Source organism: Solenopsis invicta, chromosome 6, assembly GCF_016802725.1.
Source record: "Solenopsis invicta isolate M01_SB chromosome 6, UNIL_Sinv_3.0, whole genome shotgun sequence".
Classification (NCBI taxonomy): Eukaryota; Metazoa; Arthropoda; class Insecta; order Hymenoptera; family Formicidae; genus Solenopsis; species Solenopsis invicta.
Genome location: NC_052669.1, coordinates 21730914 through 21746561, shown reverse-complemented (window position 1 = coordinate 21746561; position 15648 = coordinate 21730914). Strand labels below are relative to the sequence as shown.

General features: G+C 31.8%; 2 protein-coding genes across 2 annotated transcripts in view; one reads left to right on the top strand and one right to left on the bottom strand.

Moving 5' to 3' along the window:
* Positions 1-15648, bottom strand: part of LOC105203826 (juvenile hormone-binding protein) — a 423181-nt gene that overhangs the window by 126000 nt on the left and 281533 nt on the right. The gene's annotated exons all lie outside the window — the stretch shown is intronic.
* On the top strand, positions 4008-13760 carry LOC105203816 (MFS-type transporter SLC18B1). The gene is made up of 8 exons (XM_011172728.3): positions 4008-4444; positions 6647-6742; positions 7903-8193; positions 8383-8503; positions 8591-8814; positions 9031-9206; positions 9485-9653; positions 10708-13760. The coding sequence occupies exons 1-8, from the start codon at positions 4337-4339 to the stop codon at positions 11011-11013; spliced, it is 1491 nt and encodes a 496-aa protein (XP_011171030.1). The 5' UTR covers positions 4008-4336; the 3' UTR covers positions 11014-13760.

Genomic DNA, 15648 nt, shown 5'->3' with positions numbered 1-15648 from the left:
AATAATCGATATTTCAAAAGTTACTTTTTAAACACCCAGAGAAAGGTTTGTTTAAGTCAAAAAATATCTGTTTGATTCAAAGAAATTTGTGCATTGCTACATATTAATAAAAAAATTTCTTTAATTCAAAAAAATTTTATGATTGTTCCTTTTACTAGAATTAAAGAAATAATTTGATCGTGCAACGCAAATTTTTTCTTAAATAAAAGAAATATATTTTTAAACTCAAACTAACTAAATTGTGTCTTACATTTCTGACAGTATCTTCTTTGAATTAAATAATTATTTATTAAAATTAAATCAATTGTTTGAACAAATAATTTATTTACTTTAAGAAAGATTGATAAGGTCATAAGATCACTTTTAAAGTCCCTTTATATAATAATTCTTTATTTAAATTTGAATAAACAATTAGAATTCTTTTCAAAAAAGACATCTTTTCTTTAAAAAAAGCATATAAAGAATAAGTATATCGAATATATCAAAGTTGTCGCTTTTCTGCGATGCCGATTGGTTCTCTCATTGCGTTAACTTCCAGAACGGCTGTTATCGCGGAAATTGCGTATTTTGACTATGTGTATTGAGTTATATTAATAGTGTACTATTAAATTTGTAATTTGTTTGAAATTAATGATTGTTTATATATACGTAATAATGTTATATTTGTCTGTAATATTCTTTCACAGATTCATTACTTCAACGTAGAACAAATAATTTTGTTTCACTCACCAACACGATACGCAGTTACGGAGTTGTAACTAGCTAGCACTGCTACCTGCTCGCTCGAGTCTCGAAACGCGAATGATAGCGCGGTGACCTTGCGTAAACACATCGCGCAGTACACAAGGGCAACGAACTACAAGATCGTGTGTCAGCTAAATTCCTCAAATGTTTAAAGCGTCGTAAGTATACTGAATATTATCTCGCACTTTAAACTAATTATTAACAAAAACTCGACTCTGTGACCACGTGCATTCTTGTTAACCCTGAAGACATGTGAAGAAAGTTACCAAGATGAGTCTCTCTTGTTTTCGATTATTTTTTCATGCTTTTATTTAAAGTTGAAAAATAATTTTATTTTTTTAAATGTTTAGTAAGTATCATCAAATCTAATATAACTTTACAATATATTTAGAAAAGTAAAATTATTTTACGTTGATCAAATACACACTCGACAGCAAAATTAAAGTATTACATATTCTGACTCCTAAAAATAGGTAAAATTCAAGAGAGTGTAACTTCATTAAAAATGATTGTAAAAAAATATTTTAAAGCTTGAAATCTTTAGTTTCGAGATTAAATTGAGAAATTTATTGAACGATTTACAGATTGTTTTTAAAGTTACGCAAATTCAAATGAGAATACGACAAATCTCAAAATTTTTTAGAAAACTCTACGGCGTGAAATAAAAATTGCAAATGCGGTTTACAGCATTTGAAAGCACGAATCTTTATCTTTAATTTGCGTATTCGTTGAGCTGTACAATTTTTTATCACCAAGTTCTTTAACACTAAAGCAACAATCGCAATGCGATGCGATGCAAAAAGAACTTTCTTAAAGTCGTTGATCGGAGAGACGATAGCGAGAGAGACTCCGCATTACTTGCACACCGCGTCGTCTCTGTTAAATGCCCCACTCGGGTTGTTGACCGCGGCACGCCACGCGCTGTTTGGCCTGACACCCCACTCTCCTCGGTCGCTCGGTCATTCACACTATCGGAGACGCACGTGGTCGACTGGCGGCACGTACGCGTCAGGTAGTGCGAATGATCGAGCGACTGAGAAGAGTGGGGAGGCAGCCTAGACGGCGCACGCGTATTTGCGGTCACCGAACCAAGTAGGGAGGCATTAAGCGGTGTGCACGCGCGCTTTGGGCAAGCGGAGTGTCTCTCGCTATGCGAGACTACCGCAACTTTTAGAGATTTTCTTGCATCGCATTGCGTTACAAACTTTCGTAATTTATTTACAGAGTTGAGTAAGTAAAAAATTAGAAGTTGAATAATAAAGTTAATAACTTTTAACTTATCTTAATTAATTTTTAATAATTAAATTTTTAACTTTGATTATTTTTGAAACACATGAATTTTAATTTATTAACTTTTTATTAAAGTTAAAAATTTATTTGTATAAAGAATTATACAGAATTATACAAAGAATTATACAAATTATAAAGAATTATACAAATAAATTTTTAACTTTAATAAAAAGTTAATAAATTGAAATTCATGTGTTTCAAAAATAATCAAAGTTAAAAATTAAATTATTAAAAATTAATTAAGATAAGTTAAAAGTTATTAACTTTATTATTCAACTTCTAATTTTTTACTTACTCAACTCTGTAAATAAATTAGGAAAGTTTGTAACGCGATGCGATGCAAGAATAGTTAAAAAAAAATTTTTTAAAGAAAAAAAACAAAGAAAAGAAAAAGTTTAAAATGAAAGAAAAAGAAAATAGGAAAACGAATATATATAAGATAATAATATACATTTTTAATAACCGCTGGATTAGGTTTAATATTTTAAAATTTTGATATAAAAATAAAAATTTATTTAATAAAATATTTTTTTCCATCTTTCAGAAAAAAATCACATGTAATTGACGGATAGATATTATAAAACGTTGAATATAAAAAAGAGAAGAAATAAAATAATGAAAAATAAAAGAAGAAAGAAGAAAGGAGTTTTTAAATACGGAAAAAAGATAAAGATAAAGAAAAGAAAGGAAAAAAGAGAGGAAAGAGTTTAAAATTTAAAAATCCATATTTCAATAATATTAATCATTAATCATTAATGTAATATTTGTTATAAGAAGTAAAAGTTAAAATTATAAGCCAGCATTGAAAAATTAAAGAAACATTGCATAAACTTTACATTAAAACATTGTAATATAGTATGGAAGTTACAAAAAGTTTCTGCAATGTTATTACAAACTTGCGGTAACGTTAAAATGTCCGCAATTTTTAACCTAAAAATCTACAACGCTGATATCATCTACTGGTTTTACTGGTAAAAGAAACAAAACGCAACACCAGTAATTTTCACTTCTGCCAACTGCATTATTTAGACTAGTAATAATCAAACCTATTTTTCAACAGATTATCAATAATTATAAAATAAATGAAGATAGTTCGTAAGTGAAGTATTATATTCTCAGAGCATGCTTCCAGAATGTAATTCAAACTTTCAAAGATAATTAAAATGTTCAGTTCATTTTACCTATGTCCATAATTAACAGACTGCCGATTAAGATTTTAAATTATTCTACAATAATTTAAAAACTATAAAATAAACGCATCTTATCTTCCATTTACAATCACCGTTTGTTGCAAATATAAAATTCATAATGCATTGAAATAAACAAAATGACAGAATTGATTATTTTAATGAGCAATAAATAAAAAACGTGACGTAAAATTATCATTTTTAATGAATAGCTTCTTTTTCAAAGTTTTTTCATTGAAATAATTGTTCGATAAGTGATTGTAATTTTGTTAACTTTTAATTTACATTACAGATGTATTATAGATTTCTAGTATAGTTTACTATAATCTAAATGCGTCTTATATGTGCATACGTTCAAGAAGATTGTGTGTTCAATGGTTTAGAATTAACAAAATTATCTAAACTTTTAAAAAAATAATAGAAAAAATAATAAAATAAAAAATATTTAAAAAATCCTCTGTTTACTGTTTCGTAGTATCAAATCGGAAATTGTAAGTTTATGAAAAAAATGTAATTCCTTAGATACCATTATATGTATTTAAGAAACAGGTATAAACAATTATAGAAAAGCACAGATAAATGGGATACTCCAAATGAAGTAAAGTCGATTCCGATCCGATTCGCGCCGGTCGCTCGTAAATTCACGCCCTGTAACATGCTCGCGAGAGGCTTGTCGGCGCGTTGGCCGATAATGAAATTAGAACCGTGGTAGGACATATCATTCGACCTCCGACCCTCTTCTCTCGGTTCTTGCAAAAGTCCTTTAAAAGTAAACGCGTAGTGCGGCAACGACGCTCGGCCACGCACGTAGTAAACACGTGCGCGCGCGCCACGAATCAGACGAGACGAGACGCGACAAAACGAGATATGGTATACAAGTATACAAGTAGTAAGTGAACTAAATGTGTACTATTTGCCGTAAGCGTGACAAGCAAATCTATCGATCGACTCAGCCGTGCTTGTTGCTCCTGATGTAAATCGGGGAATCTCTCATCCCTGATCTTCATCGACGATCAGAGTAGCAGATCCAGTGCATCCGGTCTCGCATTGCGGCGTACACGAATTTCGGACGGGTGTGAAAGCATAGAAGTGTGCAGAATTAGATCGGCGAAAATATGGCTAAATTCACCAAGCGGCAATGGCTCACCCTGATCGTCATCAGTATCGCTGATTTCGCAAATGCCATCTGCGTCTCGTTGCAAGCACCGTTCTACCCTCAAGAGGTAAAGATCGCGACAATCATAGATTTTTCTCGAAAGAAATCGCGTTCGTGAGTATTCAACGCAAAAGATGGTGATATTCTTGTCATTTATTTTTTACGCGACTAAACGTCATGTGAAGAAGACCTTTCAATCTTCAACATTCTGTCGCACAATATCAAAAGATAGCAATGTTTGGCTTACATGCGATTCATAGACATAACAAAATGATGATAATCGACTTATGGTGCCACTAAACATAAACAGTCTACTTCGTAAGTTATAAATTGAAACAGATATTCGTCTAAATTATCGTCGAGATATGAGTTTCAGACGCGGTGTGGCCAAAGTGTTTACAAAACTATAGTCTCATTGTTCTGCAATAAATTATCAAAAATAAAACACTTAAATATCTCTCTTGGATTTGAAAATACAAAAGAATATGTAAGACACAATTTAAAATTTTATTATATGAGTAACAATGTTTCGTTATTTATCTTTAACAGCATATTTAATCGTAAAAGTTTGTTTAATGCAGCAAATTTGTTTAATGCCAAATAGTCCTCTCACGGTTTGAATCATTTATCAATTTATCACACTTGATATTTTCAACTGCCATCATATTATTTTTTTACTTTCCATATGTTGAATCAATTATTTATTCTATTATATTTATATCTTATGTATCATATTCATGTAAAAGTGATAAAAATATAATATAAATTATATTCAAAGGATATTCTTTGGATAAAGTGTTCTATCTGGAAGACGGTATATAAATATTATATAAAATATGTTTTACTATACCTATTAAATTTTAAATATTTAATAAAGACATATTAAAATATTAATAAAATAATTAATCAGAAAAGTAGATGTTAATAAAATGTTACGACATTTTTTCACACATCACTTGATGCGCCTGGAGGCGTCGAATTATCCGAGTTCAAATCGCTCTTTCAAAAGTGCAAAGGTTAACGTTTATTGAAGAAATCTTCTAGATAAGTCAAAGAGTCTGGCAAGTTCGATTAATTTTTTTTCTTAATAGAATCATTCTATTGCAAAAAGTAAATGCGAAAATAAAACTATTATAAAAATGTAAGATCAAATTATATGTCATACATATTATACATAACGTTTTCTATATATGTAGAAATCAGGGCCGTACAAAAATAGCATAGCATGTATAATACTTCAGTGCTAAGGAGTTCTGAAGTTTCACTCATTGTTTCTAAATTAATCTCTAGCCAATTTAATTTACACATTTAGCAGATAGTCATTTATATTTCATTTATACTTTATAAAAATAATAATTTAAATTAAATTGAACTTGAAAATATTAAATAAAATAGATAAAAATTGTAATTTTTATTCCTTAAACAGTTGGGTAAAAAAAAATTTTTAATTTATAAAATTATAAAATTTTATTTGTAGAATGTTGTTTATAAATTATAAATTTATATATGTTCTATACACACACGCATTAACATTTTATAGAACTCTTCTTTTTTTGTACAATTTAATTAAATTCTGTTTTTCTTAATGTGCACATTTATAAATAAATATAATTTTAATTTTATTTTTATAATTTCTGAAATCCAAATAAACAGATAGAACCTTATTTTTATTTTTGCATTAGAGTCCCTAAAATATATCCTTTGCACTGTAGAAGAAATGGATGATATTCACAGGAAAGCAATTTTTATTGGATTATGTGCGTCAGTGAACATCTATTTGCTATTTTGTTATTAAAAATGCATTTTGTTCTTATCTCATGAAGAGATAGTTAAAAAAAAGAAATGAGACAATTTCCTCTATATCGTAATTTGTTTCTTCATTGCATAAGAATTATGTCTGAGGGCTCAGTTTTTTATATTACATCCTTTTACAAGAAAAAATTGTAATATCTAGACAAATACATTTGCAAAAGGAAAGTGTCAAATACGGATGAAGTCCAAGAATGATCTATCGCGAGACAAACGGCGACATTCGATAATTTGGTTCGTAGTCTCGTCGCGTGAAGCAAAGCTCCAAAGTTTATCGGGATATTATCTCGACGAACATTAATTGCAGTGCGACGCGATAATTGACGGAGCTACTGCGTAGCTCAATGTGTCTTCAAGTTGCCAATATTTCGAACGACTCGAAATATTGAAAATTTAACACGCAGCATGCGTAACGTTATGTAAATGCTATGTACATTGACGTACATTTTTTTTTCCACAGGCCGAGAAAAAAGGGGCGTCGCCATCGGAATATGGACTAGTCTTTGGGATTTTCGAGCTAGTAGTCTTTATTATTAGTCCGTTTTACGGACAGCATGTAAGTGATGACACAATTAATTAACGCGTACGGTGCATTTTCAAGGTCGTGATACGAACTTTACATCATAAGTCAAATCGTCACATTAAAGAGATAAAGCTAAGTAATAAAATTCGACTATCTGTAAGCTGGAAGATTTTTTTTGTTCGTTTTTTTATCGTAAATCATTCTCATTCATTCTTATCTATAAGTATGAAATCCGCATTAAAATATTTATCACAAATAATACTACTGTCGCCGAAGATAAAATATTAGAGAAATGAATATTATGAATTAATAACTAATAATTAAAAACATAATGAAATTATATATAAAACATAGTAAGTATGATATTCGAATCACAAGTACACCTATGTAATGATTAAGAATTCAACACGAAACATCGAAATTTGCCATTCCTCAGGGTGGCCAATTTCCACGCGCGTGAAGATATTCAATTACTACTCCATTAAACATCTTTTCATAGTCACATTTCCGCAAAAAAAATAATCAGAAGTTTACAAATATTTACAACAAAAAGAAATTATAATTTAACATATGTATAAAAATGTTCCCATATTTAATTTTTAATTAAAATGAAGGTTTTCTCAGAAGTTATTAACTATCACTTGAGAAATTGTTAGGGAAAGATTACTGTTATATTAATATAATAATTATTACTTATAAATTTGTAAAGTCAACATGCACAAAATGCAAGAATATTTCATTTTATGTATAAAAACGAAAATTTATAAGCTATCTCAGTAAAAAAAAACCTTTAAAATATGTTGAAATTTTCATTTTTTCTTGTATTTTTTTGAACATTCAAAAATAATATTGTGTAAACATTCAAAAAGTGGAGATATGATTTTTTTTGAAACACTAAAGTGATTTAAAAACACATTATCTCTAAGTCATGGTCAAAATTTGTTTATATCAATGTTATATATGACATTAAAAACAACATATTTGGAAACGTTACGTATTATTGAATATCGTTATAATAACACTATAATAATGATTTTATTATTTTAGTAAGTACCTGATTTTTTGCACATTTTTACATATGATGTTACATATATTCTTTAGTCCATTTGGAGTCAATATTTTCTTAATGGAAATATATTTCGAGAGATTATCGTTTATCGCAACTTATTAATCTAGTTTATCATTTTTCGCAGCTCAATCGAATCGGTCCAAAGTATCTGTTTAATGGCGGTATCCTGACTACAGGAACCTGCGCGATATTCTTCGGTTTATTGGACAAAGTCGATGGTCATTATCCTTTCATAATCCTGTCCTTTGTGATCAGGATTGTGGAGGCAATGGGAAATGCTGCATTTCTGACAGCCAGCTTTGCTATTATCGCCAAAGAGTTTCCCAACAATGTTGCCACGACATTCGCCAGTTTGGAAACTTTCTTCGGTTTGGGTCTTATCGTAGGTCCCACTGTTGGAGGTGCACTTTATCAGGTAATATACATGTGTTCTTAATAATGCTCCCTTACTCCCTCTTTCTTATATTTCAAATACGAATATCTACGTTTCGTATTCACGCATTCGCAAAATAACGCGTTGAATGTACACGCGATAATTTTATCTAAACGTCAGTAACATTAATACGCATTAGAATGCTATTAATATCACATGTTGGGTATATAGATAGGTGGATATACCACACCATTCGCGGTCCTTGGCTCAGCGTTGTTCGTGGCAGCTGTCAGCACTGCATTCATTCTACCCGTGCACAACGATAGTGATAATGATGCAAACAACACCGGAGGTACTGTTCATTCGAGCGGATATCTAAACCGTACGATCGTGACCCTATTAATTTTACACGCAATGCATTATCCGTTATGATTTACAGGAGTAATGAAAGTCTTGAAAATTCCCGGCGTACTGATCGCCTCCATGTCGATAATCGCGACGAGCATGAGCATCGGATTTTTGCAAGCAACACTGGAACCGCATCTAAGGCAATTCAGCTTAAGCCCAGTTGTGCTGGGACTAATGTTTGTCATTAATGGTGGCACTTACGCGATAACTGCACCAGCATGGGGCTGGCTTTGCGACAATTACTGGCATCCAAAGGTAATTCTGTAATACAGATACAAAAAAAAGGATCGTCACGATTCTACACAGAATTCCAGCTTTTAATTGAATTATACGTCCCCCATAAATTACGTCATTACGTACAAGTAATTTCGCGTGTAATCTCGGATTAGCCATTGTTCCAAGGCATTGTATCAAGTTTAAAGTATATCGCGTAAATATATATCAGCACAAAAAAGACATGACGCTTTTCAGGTAGCAACCGTTGCCGGCTGCTTTCTCGTAATGATTGGTTTCTCGCTGGTCGGACCAGCACCGTTCATTCCAACGCCCACCATAATCTGGATGCCTATCAGCGGCCTTGTGATCCACGGCTTAGGCATGGCTGCTCAACTGGTTGCAAGCTTCACAGATGCCTTGAGGACATCTGTGTAAGTCGCAAAAGAATAACATGCAAATATCTATTTTCATACGAAAAAATGCTTTTGCTGAAGTATTTAATAATTATGGGATTCAAGTTAATTGATAAAATGTCAAAACTTTTTAAACATTGCTCACTATGTTTAAAAAAACCCCTTTATTTTGATAATCCAACAAAATTATTTTTAAATTTGTAGCCTGTTAAATTATTAGATAATGAAACAAAACCATTCTTTCCATGTTAACAAATCGAAAATACATCTGACATTTGTTCGTGTTTCATGTGAAGATTGTTTGGATTTCCGAATAATCTTGAAACTTACGGTCTCATCAGCGGATTGTGGACAAGTACCTTTGCCCTTGGAGCTTTCATCGGTCCTAGCGTCGCAGGAATTCTGCTGGACAATATCGGTTTCAGGAATGGCACTATGTTCATCATATTACTTCATATGCTAGTGGTATGTCTGATTAATTTCATTTACAATTTGTCTCTTTCAACATATTAGTTTAAATCCGAGCTATTCAAAAAGAAATCACATAATTCAATGCAATTATATTTCTGTTCAAAAATAGAATCATGTGAAGAATTTAAAATTGTGCTCAGAACATTAAACTTCGTTCTACTATTTGAAGGATTACATTTACAGGATTAAGTAATTAAAATGTTAAAAGTTTTATAGTAAAAATAAAAAGTTGACTTTTAACTAAACTTAAATAATTTTAAATGAGTTAATTTTTAAATTCATTTAATTATTTTTAAAACACATTTTTAAAACTTTAACTTATTAACATTTAATACATTCCTACATAAAAAACAATATTTCTCTGTAATCTCGTATAAATTCTATTTACAAATAAAATAACAGCACATTTAATTATGTATTGTAATTGTTTTGTCATTTGTAATAATCAAATATTGAAAATGTACGTTTTAATTCTATGTAAATTATGCTTTTTAAAATAAACTTTTAAGTTAAGTTAATTTAACGCAACTTTGAACTTATAATAGTTATTTGTTTATACAACTTTTAATGCAACTAAATTAATTTTATAAGTTAATAACTTTAATTAAATGATCTTAATAAACTTTTCAAAAAATCAAAATTTTAAGTTTCAAGAATCAATAAATAGTTCAATTACACAATTCAACAATTAGTTTTTTAAATATAAATTAAGACTAGTTATTTGTTTATTTCTTATAATTTTTCTGATGTTGATTACCGGTTTCCAAATTGCTCCATCACGTCACAGTTTTGAGAAATTTGCAATTATAAAAGTTGCAAAGAAGATCTATTTTAGAATGTAGAATTTAGAAATCGGTATTCAGCATCCCAAAAATTATTTTAAAATAACGTCCCGTTCTAACGTTATTTTTCTTTAATTTTTTTTAATTGAATTGTATTATCTGCAAACCAAGTAAAAATTTCAAATTATAACTTTTCAAACAATATAAGTTCATGAGTCATTCTGACTGTGAGTTGTAGGTAAAATCAATATTCGATTTTTTTACAGGGCGTAATAGCCGCAGTGTTTCTTAGCAGTTGCACTCGCGCGCCAAAGCCATACACCGATGTCGGCGCGGTCGAAGATCTCAGGGCGCCACTGGTGGAAAACGATCGATTAAGCAGCAGCAGTCTGCATCAGAACGGACGAGGCCAGGGTGTGCCGATCGACAGAACTGGCGGCATGAATTCGCTGATCGTGTGTAACAGTTATTCGAATAGAGCCGGTGCGTGGTCCAGGGCGTCGTATAGCGGCCGCTACTCCCACAGTTACGGCTCCATAGAGAATAAACGTTACCTAGAGCTCACCACGTGATAACGTTCAGCGTCATGTCCAGGAACGGCAACAAGAGCGCAATGCAAGATTCTGTGCTCTATTCATCATCGTTTATTTTCTAGCTGTCTTTAAGATTATTCGTGATCCACTACTCGAGCGGAAACACAATAGACTGCTTCTTATACAAAAAGGAATATCGGCCAAAAGTTAATAATGTCTCAAGAGAGCAATTTTAATAAGCGAATAATTATTCGCTTTACCAGTAAACTAACGACAATCAAATTTAGACTTAACCCTCCGTGGTCAAACAGAGAATTTAAAGACCCAAGCAAATTTTCAATTTTTAATTATTTTGTCTCAAATTCGGACACGTACAAAAAAAAAGTAAAAAACGGTTGAGTCAAACAATTGTGAAATTATATTCTGGAATGTTGCAAAAGTATTGGGATTTTAACTGGCCGGCTCAACAAGAATATTTCACGTCTACGATAATACTACATACTCATGTTTAAGAGTGTAGTATGAACATAGACGTGGAATATCCTTATTGAGGCGACCATAATAGTTAAAATCCCAATTGCAAGAGTGTATCAGAATATTTTCAGATCTTTTAGAGCCCAAAAACACGTTTAAAAACGCTATCAGGCACTGACCCGGTTAAACTAGGAAAAAAGCGAAAAAAAAAACGTTGAACCACGGAGGGTTAACTTAAAATTAATATGTCCGTCATAAAATATATATGGTAATTGTAATACTTTCATATAGCTTGTTAAACTGATAATAATATCGCGATGAAAGATATAAAGTGACGTTAACAATAAAAAAATAAATTTTAAGCACATCTATTTGCACGTCGTAATTAGAATTAATGTTATCTACGTCACTAGAGATAACGCATTTTATGTAACATATACAGAATGTTCCAAAATACGCGAATCAAAATATTAAAGCAAGAAAGTTCTTGAAACATTAAGTAAAAAAATAATTATTTGTAGATTTTTATATATAAGAAGTGGTACTTGCTTTGGCAGTACATATACTAAAATATACAAAAAGTAGTTTTTGAGATATAAAGGCAAGTTGATCAATCAGAAATTACGTTTAGATGTTTATTAATATTGCTAGTGCTGCCACAGCGTTAGTATTGGTAATTCACGAACATGCGACTGTCTAAACGTAATTTGTGATTAGCCAGCTTTAAATCTTTATACCTCAGAAACTGCTTCTGAAAGTAAATAACTACAAGTAGCTTTTTACTTAATTTTTCGAGAAATTTCTTGCTATATTTTGATTCGTGAATTTCGGAACACCCAGTATATAAAAATTGTCTGATGCAATTTAATGGATTACAACTGTGCTAAGTTATATTGAGTTATTATCATAATGAGGTAGGATTAACAATAATAATTATTGTAATGATAATTATAAAAAAATCGCGAAAAGCAATGGCTTAACCTATTAGCTCTTAAATACGTAAGCTTCTTTCTCCCGCTGTTTCCGCGCTATCTTAACTTTTTAATCTTAAAGTAAGTTTTACAATACGAAAAGATTATAAAAATATTTTTTACTTATACAGTACTAATTAGATCGACAGACGTATGTAACTTGTAATTAAACCTAAGTGCAATTCGTATGATACGTAAATCGATTTTTCTGTACACACTTGATATCTTCCTACATCTAAGATTTTGAAGGTTGCATATCTGCATTAGAAGTTGAAACGACTCGAAATCTCGAAAGATTGCAGGGAGTCAAATGAGACGTACGCTGATGCATCGCTTCAAGCAGTATTCGCAGAGCGCATTATTACCGATCGCTTTATCACGGTTTATTTAACGGACTCACGCTACCGTACCCTTTCTGTTAAGCTCGATTCGTCTTCGAGATACTTCCGTTACTATTACTATTGGAATGATAACGTCTACACACACACACTCGAGCAGAAGTCGGGTCCCATTATTCACAAAGTCTGCACATTGCAAGTAGCACCTGCAAGCACTATCAAGTCTTTTTTTTGCGATACACTTGTTAAATTTTAAATTCCTCGTTCGCAACATACAACATTAACGACATAGCTTATAATGAATGGCGTTAAATTCTTAAAAGAGGAATATCTTTATGGCATCACACATCACGACCGGTCTACGTAATAAAGCTAATAAAGATTCTTCGTTTTATATGATATTAATTTTAACAGCGCAGAGTGTGACGTAACTATCCCGCTATAAAATTAACTGTTGCAATGTAAGCTGACATCGAACACTTTGCTATAATACTTAAAGGCAGCATCAAGCAAGTCGGGAAACGTGGCTGTTATTCGATTGATGGAGCTCGAATCTGGAATTATGCGATTATGCCGTTGCACAAACCTGTACTTGCAACGGCATAATTCTAGGTTCGTGCGGCAACGGAAAAGGCAACGGACGTCGTGGGTGTTAATGGTGTCGTCGATATCACGTGCAAATGACTTTCGTAACAAGCTCGCTGAGTAATAATTAGCAATCACTATACTGCAACTGTTCACACGAAAGAGAATCAAGGAAACTAAATAATGAAATTGTACATACACCGTTTTAATTGTCACTGCTATTCTTTCACTGCTAAATAATTGTCACTCGCGCGTCATGTTTGTATGTCCTGCGTGTGCGTGTGTATGCGAGGTATTTTTTATTATATAATTCATAGTAATATAACGTTGTACATGAAAATAAAGTAATAGAGGATAAAATACGTATACATCAGCAATTGTAACATTACGAGTCTGTAATAAAAATGTTTTTATTTAATTCTCTCTTTCCTCCCTTTCACGTCGTACATACATTAGAAGCTAATGCGTTCCATAAAGAGAGATGATGTACATCCTTTCCTCTCGCCTTCGTGAAATTTACTTTCATACATCTCTCATTGCGCTAGGTTGCCGAACGTCGTTCCATACCTGACGGACGTAATTCTTTCCTACGCTCGATTTGAATTCCAAGCTGTTCACGCATACGTGACACGCCCACGCACGTGCACGAATTCTTTAACAATATATGCGCGACTGTCTCTTTCCTCGCTGCCGTCTGTCGATGTATAACAATGCGAAAAAAAACGCACGTTCCATGAACCCCACACGCGCGAATGTGTGCGTCGATGATTCATAACTCAAATATTAAAAGTAGATAATCTCGCACTTCCGAGAATGGACACATTGCTAACATGTTTGATCAGCATTTTAAGATATTTAGACTTTGATAGACCTTCTCTTATACCTTTTGAATCTAAAGCCTAAATTCTATTTATATTATAAAATATAATACCTTCGAATTCATAGAACAACGTTCTGTGTAACTTGTTTAGTAGGAATTATCTTCAACTAGAAATTAAAAATCGCGAAGCAGTCGGGAATGGAAATTATTTATCATTTGTTTATTTCAAATTTACGATACATTTATGAGAAATAAAATATTATTTATTTATACACATTTTGTCTCTCTCTCTCTCTCTCTCTCTCTCGCGCGCGCGCGCGCGCGCGTGCGCACACACACACGCATACACGCCCACACACACACACACACACACACACACACACACACACACACACACACACACACACACACACACACACACACACACACACACACACACACACACACACACGTCCTCAACTTCAATTTTCATTTATCATCGTGTTATCTCAAACATACTCACGAAATATCATAAAGTGCCAATTACTTTATTCAATTATTAAAATTAGAGAGTTTAAATCTATGATTAAAAACATATTAATTATAATATCAAAATAATTATTTGCCATTTGACAATTTTGTGTTAATTTTATTGATTCAAAATCCATATCCTCCAAAAATTTTCAAACTTTAATCCTATCGATTTTCCAGAATACAATGCCGATTTTCAAAAATGGATAGTACTTTGTAAGACCTATCAATACTAATCGTAAGATTCAATATAATTGAAGCTCTAATCAATACATACAACTAAGAATCTAAAATAAAGATCTTAATATGACCTTCTCAATGCTTCAAAAAAGAAATTCCACGAATGAATATCTCTGTCTGAGAGAAACTCTAACAATAAGTTACAAAGAGGATCATCACCTTCTTCTTCAAATCCATCATCCTCAAAACCAAATATTAATAAAGAAACGATAGTAAAAAGTGAAGCTGGCAGACAAACCAACAAAACTATACCTTTCATAGATGATTAATGATACTTTTTTGTTGATTTGTCTACCAATTTCACTTTTTATTATTACTTGTTTATTAAAACTTCAGCTGAAATCATCACAGAAAATAAAAATCTATCTATGTACCTCCTCATGCTAGACATAGACAACTGAACTATCTAATTTTTAGTTTTTGTCAAAGCGTGGTGATTCCTCAGTCAGGGTATTTCTGTGATGTGCGCTTATTCACAATTTACACAGTTTAAACTTCTATTCCTCAGCCTAATTTAGAAGAGTTCTCATGGCAAGATACTCTCGTGGTTTGCCATTGCCTTTCGAAAGATAGCGAACGAATGAGATCAGGTATTTCTGATCAATATACGACCAAAAATTAAAGCAGATTGCATATGATTATATCGAAGTAATAATAACGCGTATTTATATATTGAGTGGTAAACTCGCACTGAATTTAAGATGCAAAAACGTAAGTGATAATTGCCAAATAAGTA

Coding starts and splice junctions, on each gene's coding strand:
- LOC105203816 (XM_011172728.3), top strand. CDS start 4,337: ATGGCTAAATTCACCAAGCGGCAATGGCTCACCCTGATCGTCATCAGT. Junction 8,194..8,382: donor TTGGAGGTGCACTTTATCAG/GTAATATACATG, acceptor TTGGGTATATAG/ATAGGTGGATATACCACACC. Junction 9,654..10,707: donor TATTACTTCATATGCTAGTG/GTATGTCTGATT, acceptor ATTTTTTTACAG/GGCGTAATAGCCGCAGTGTT.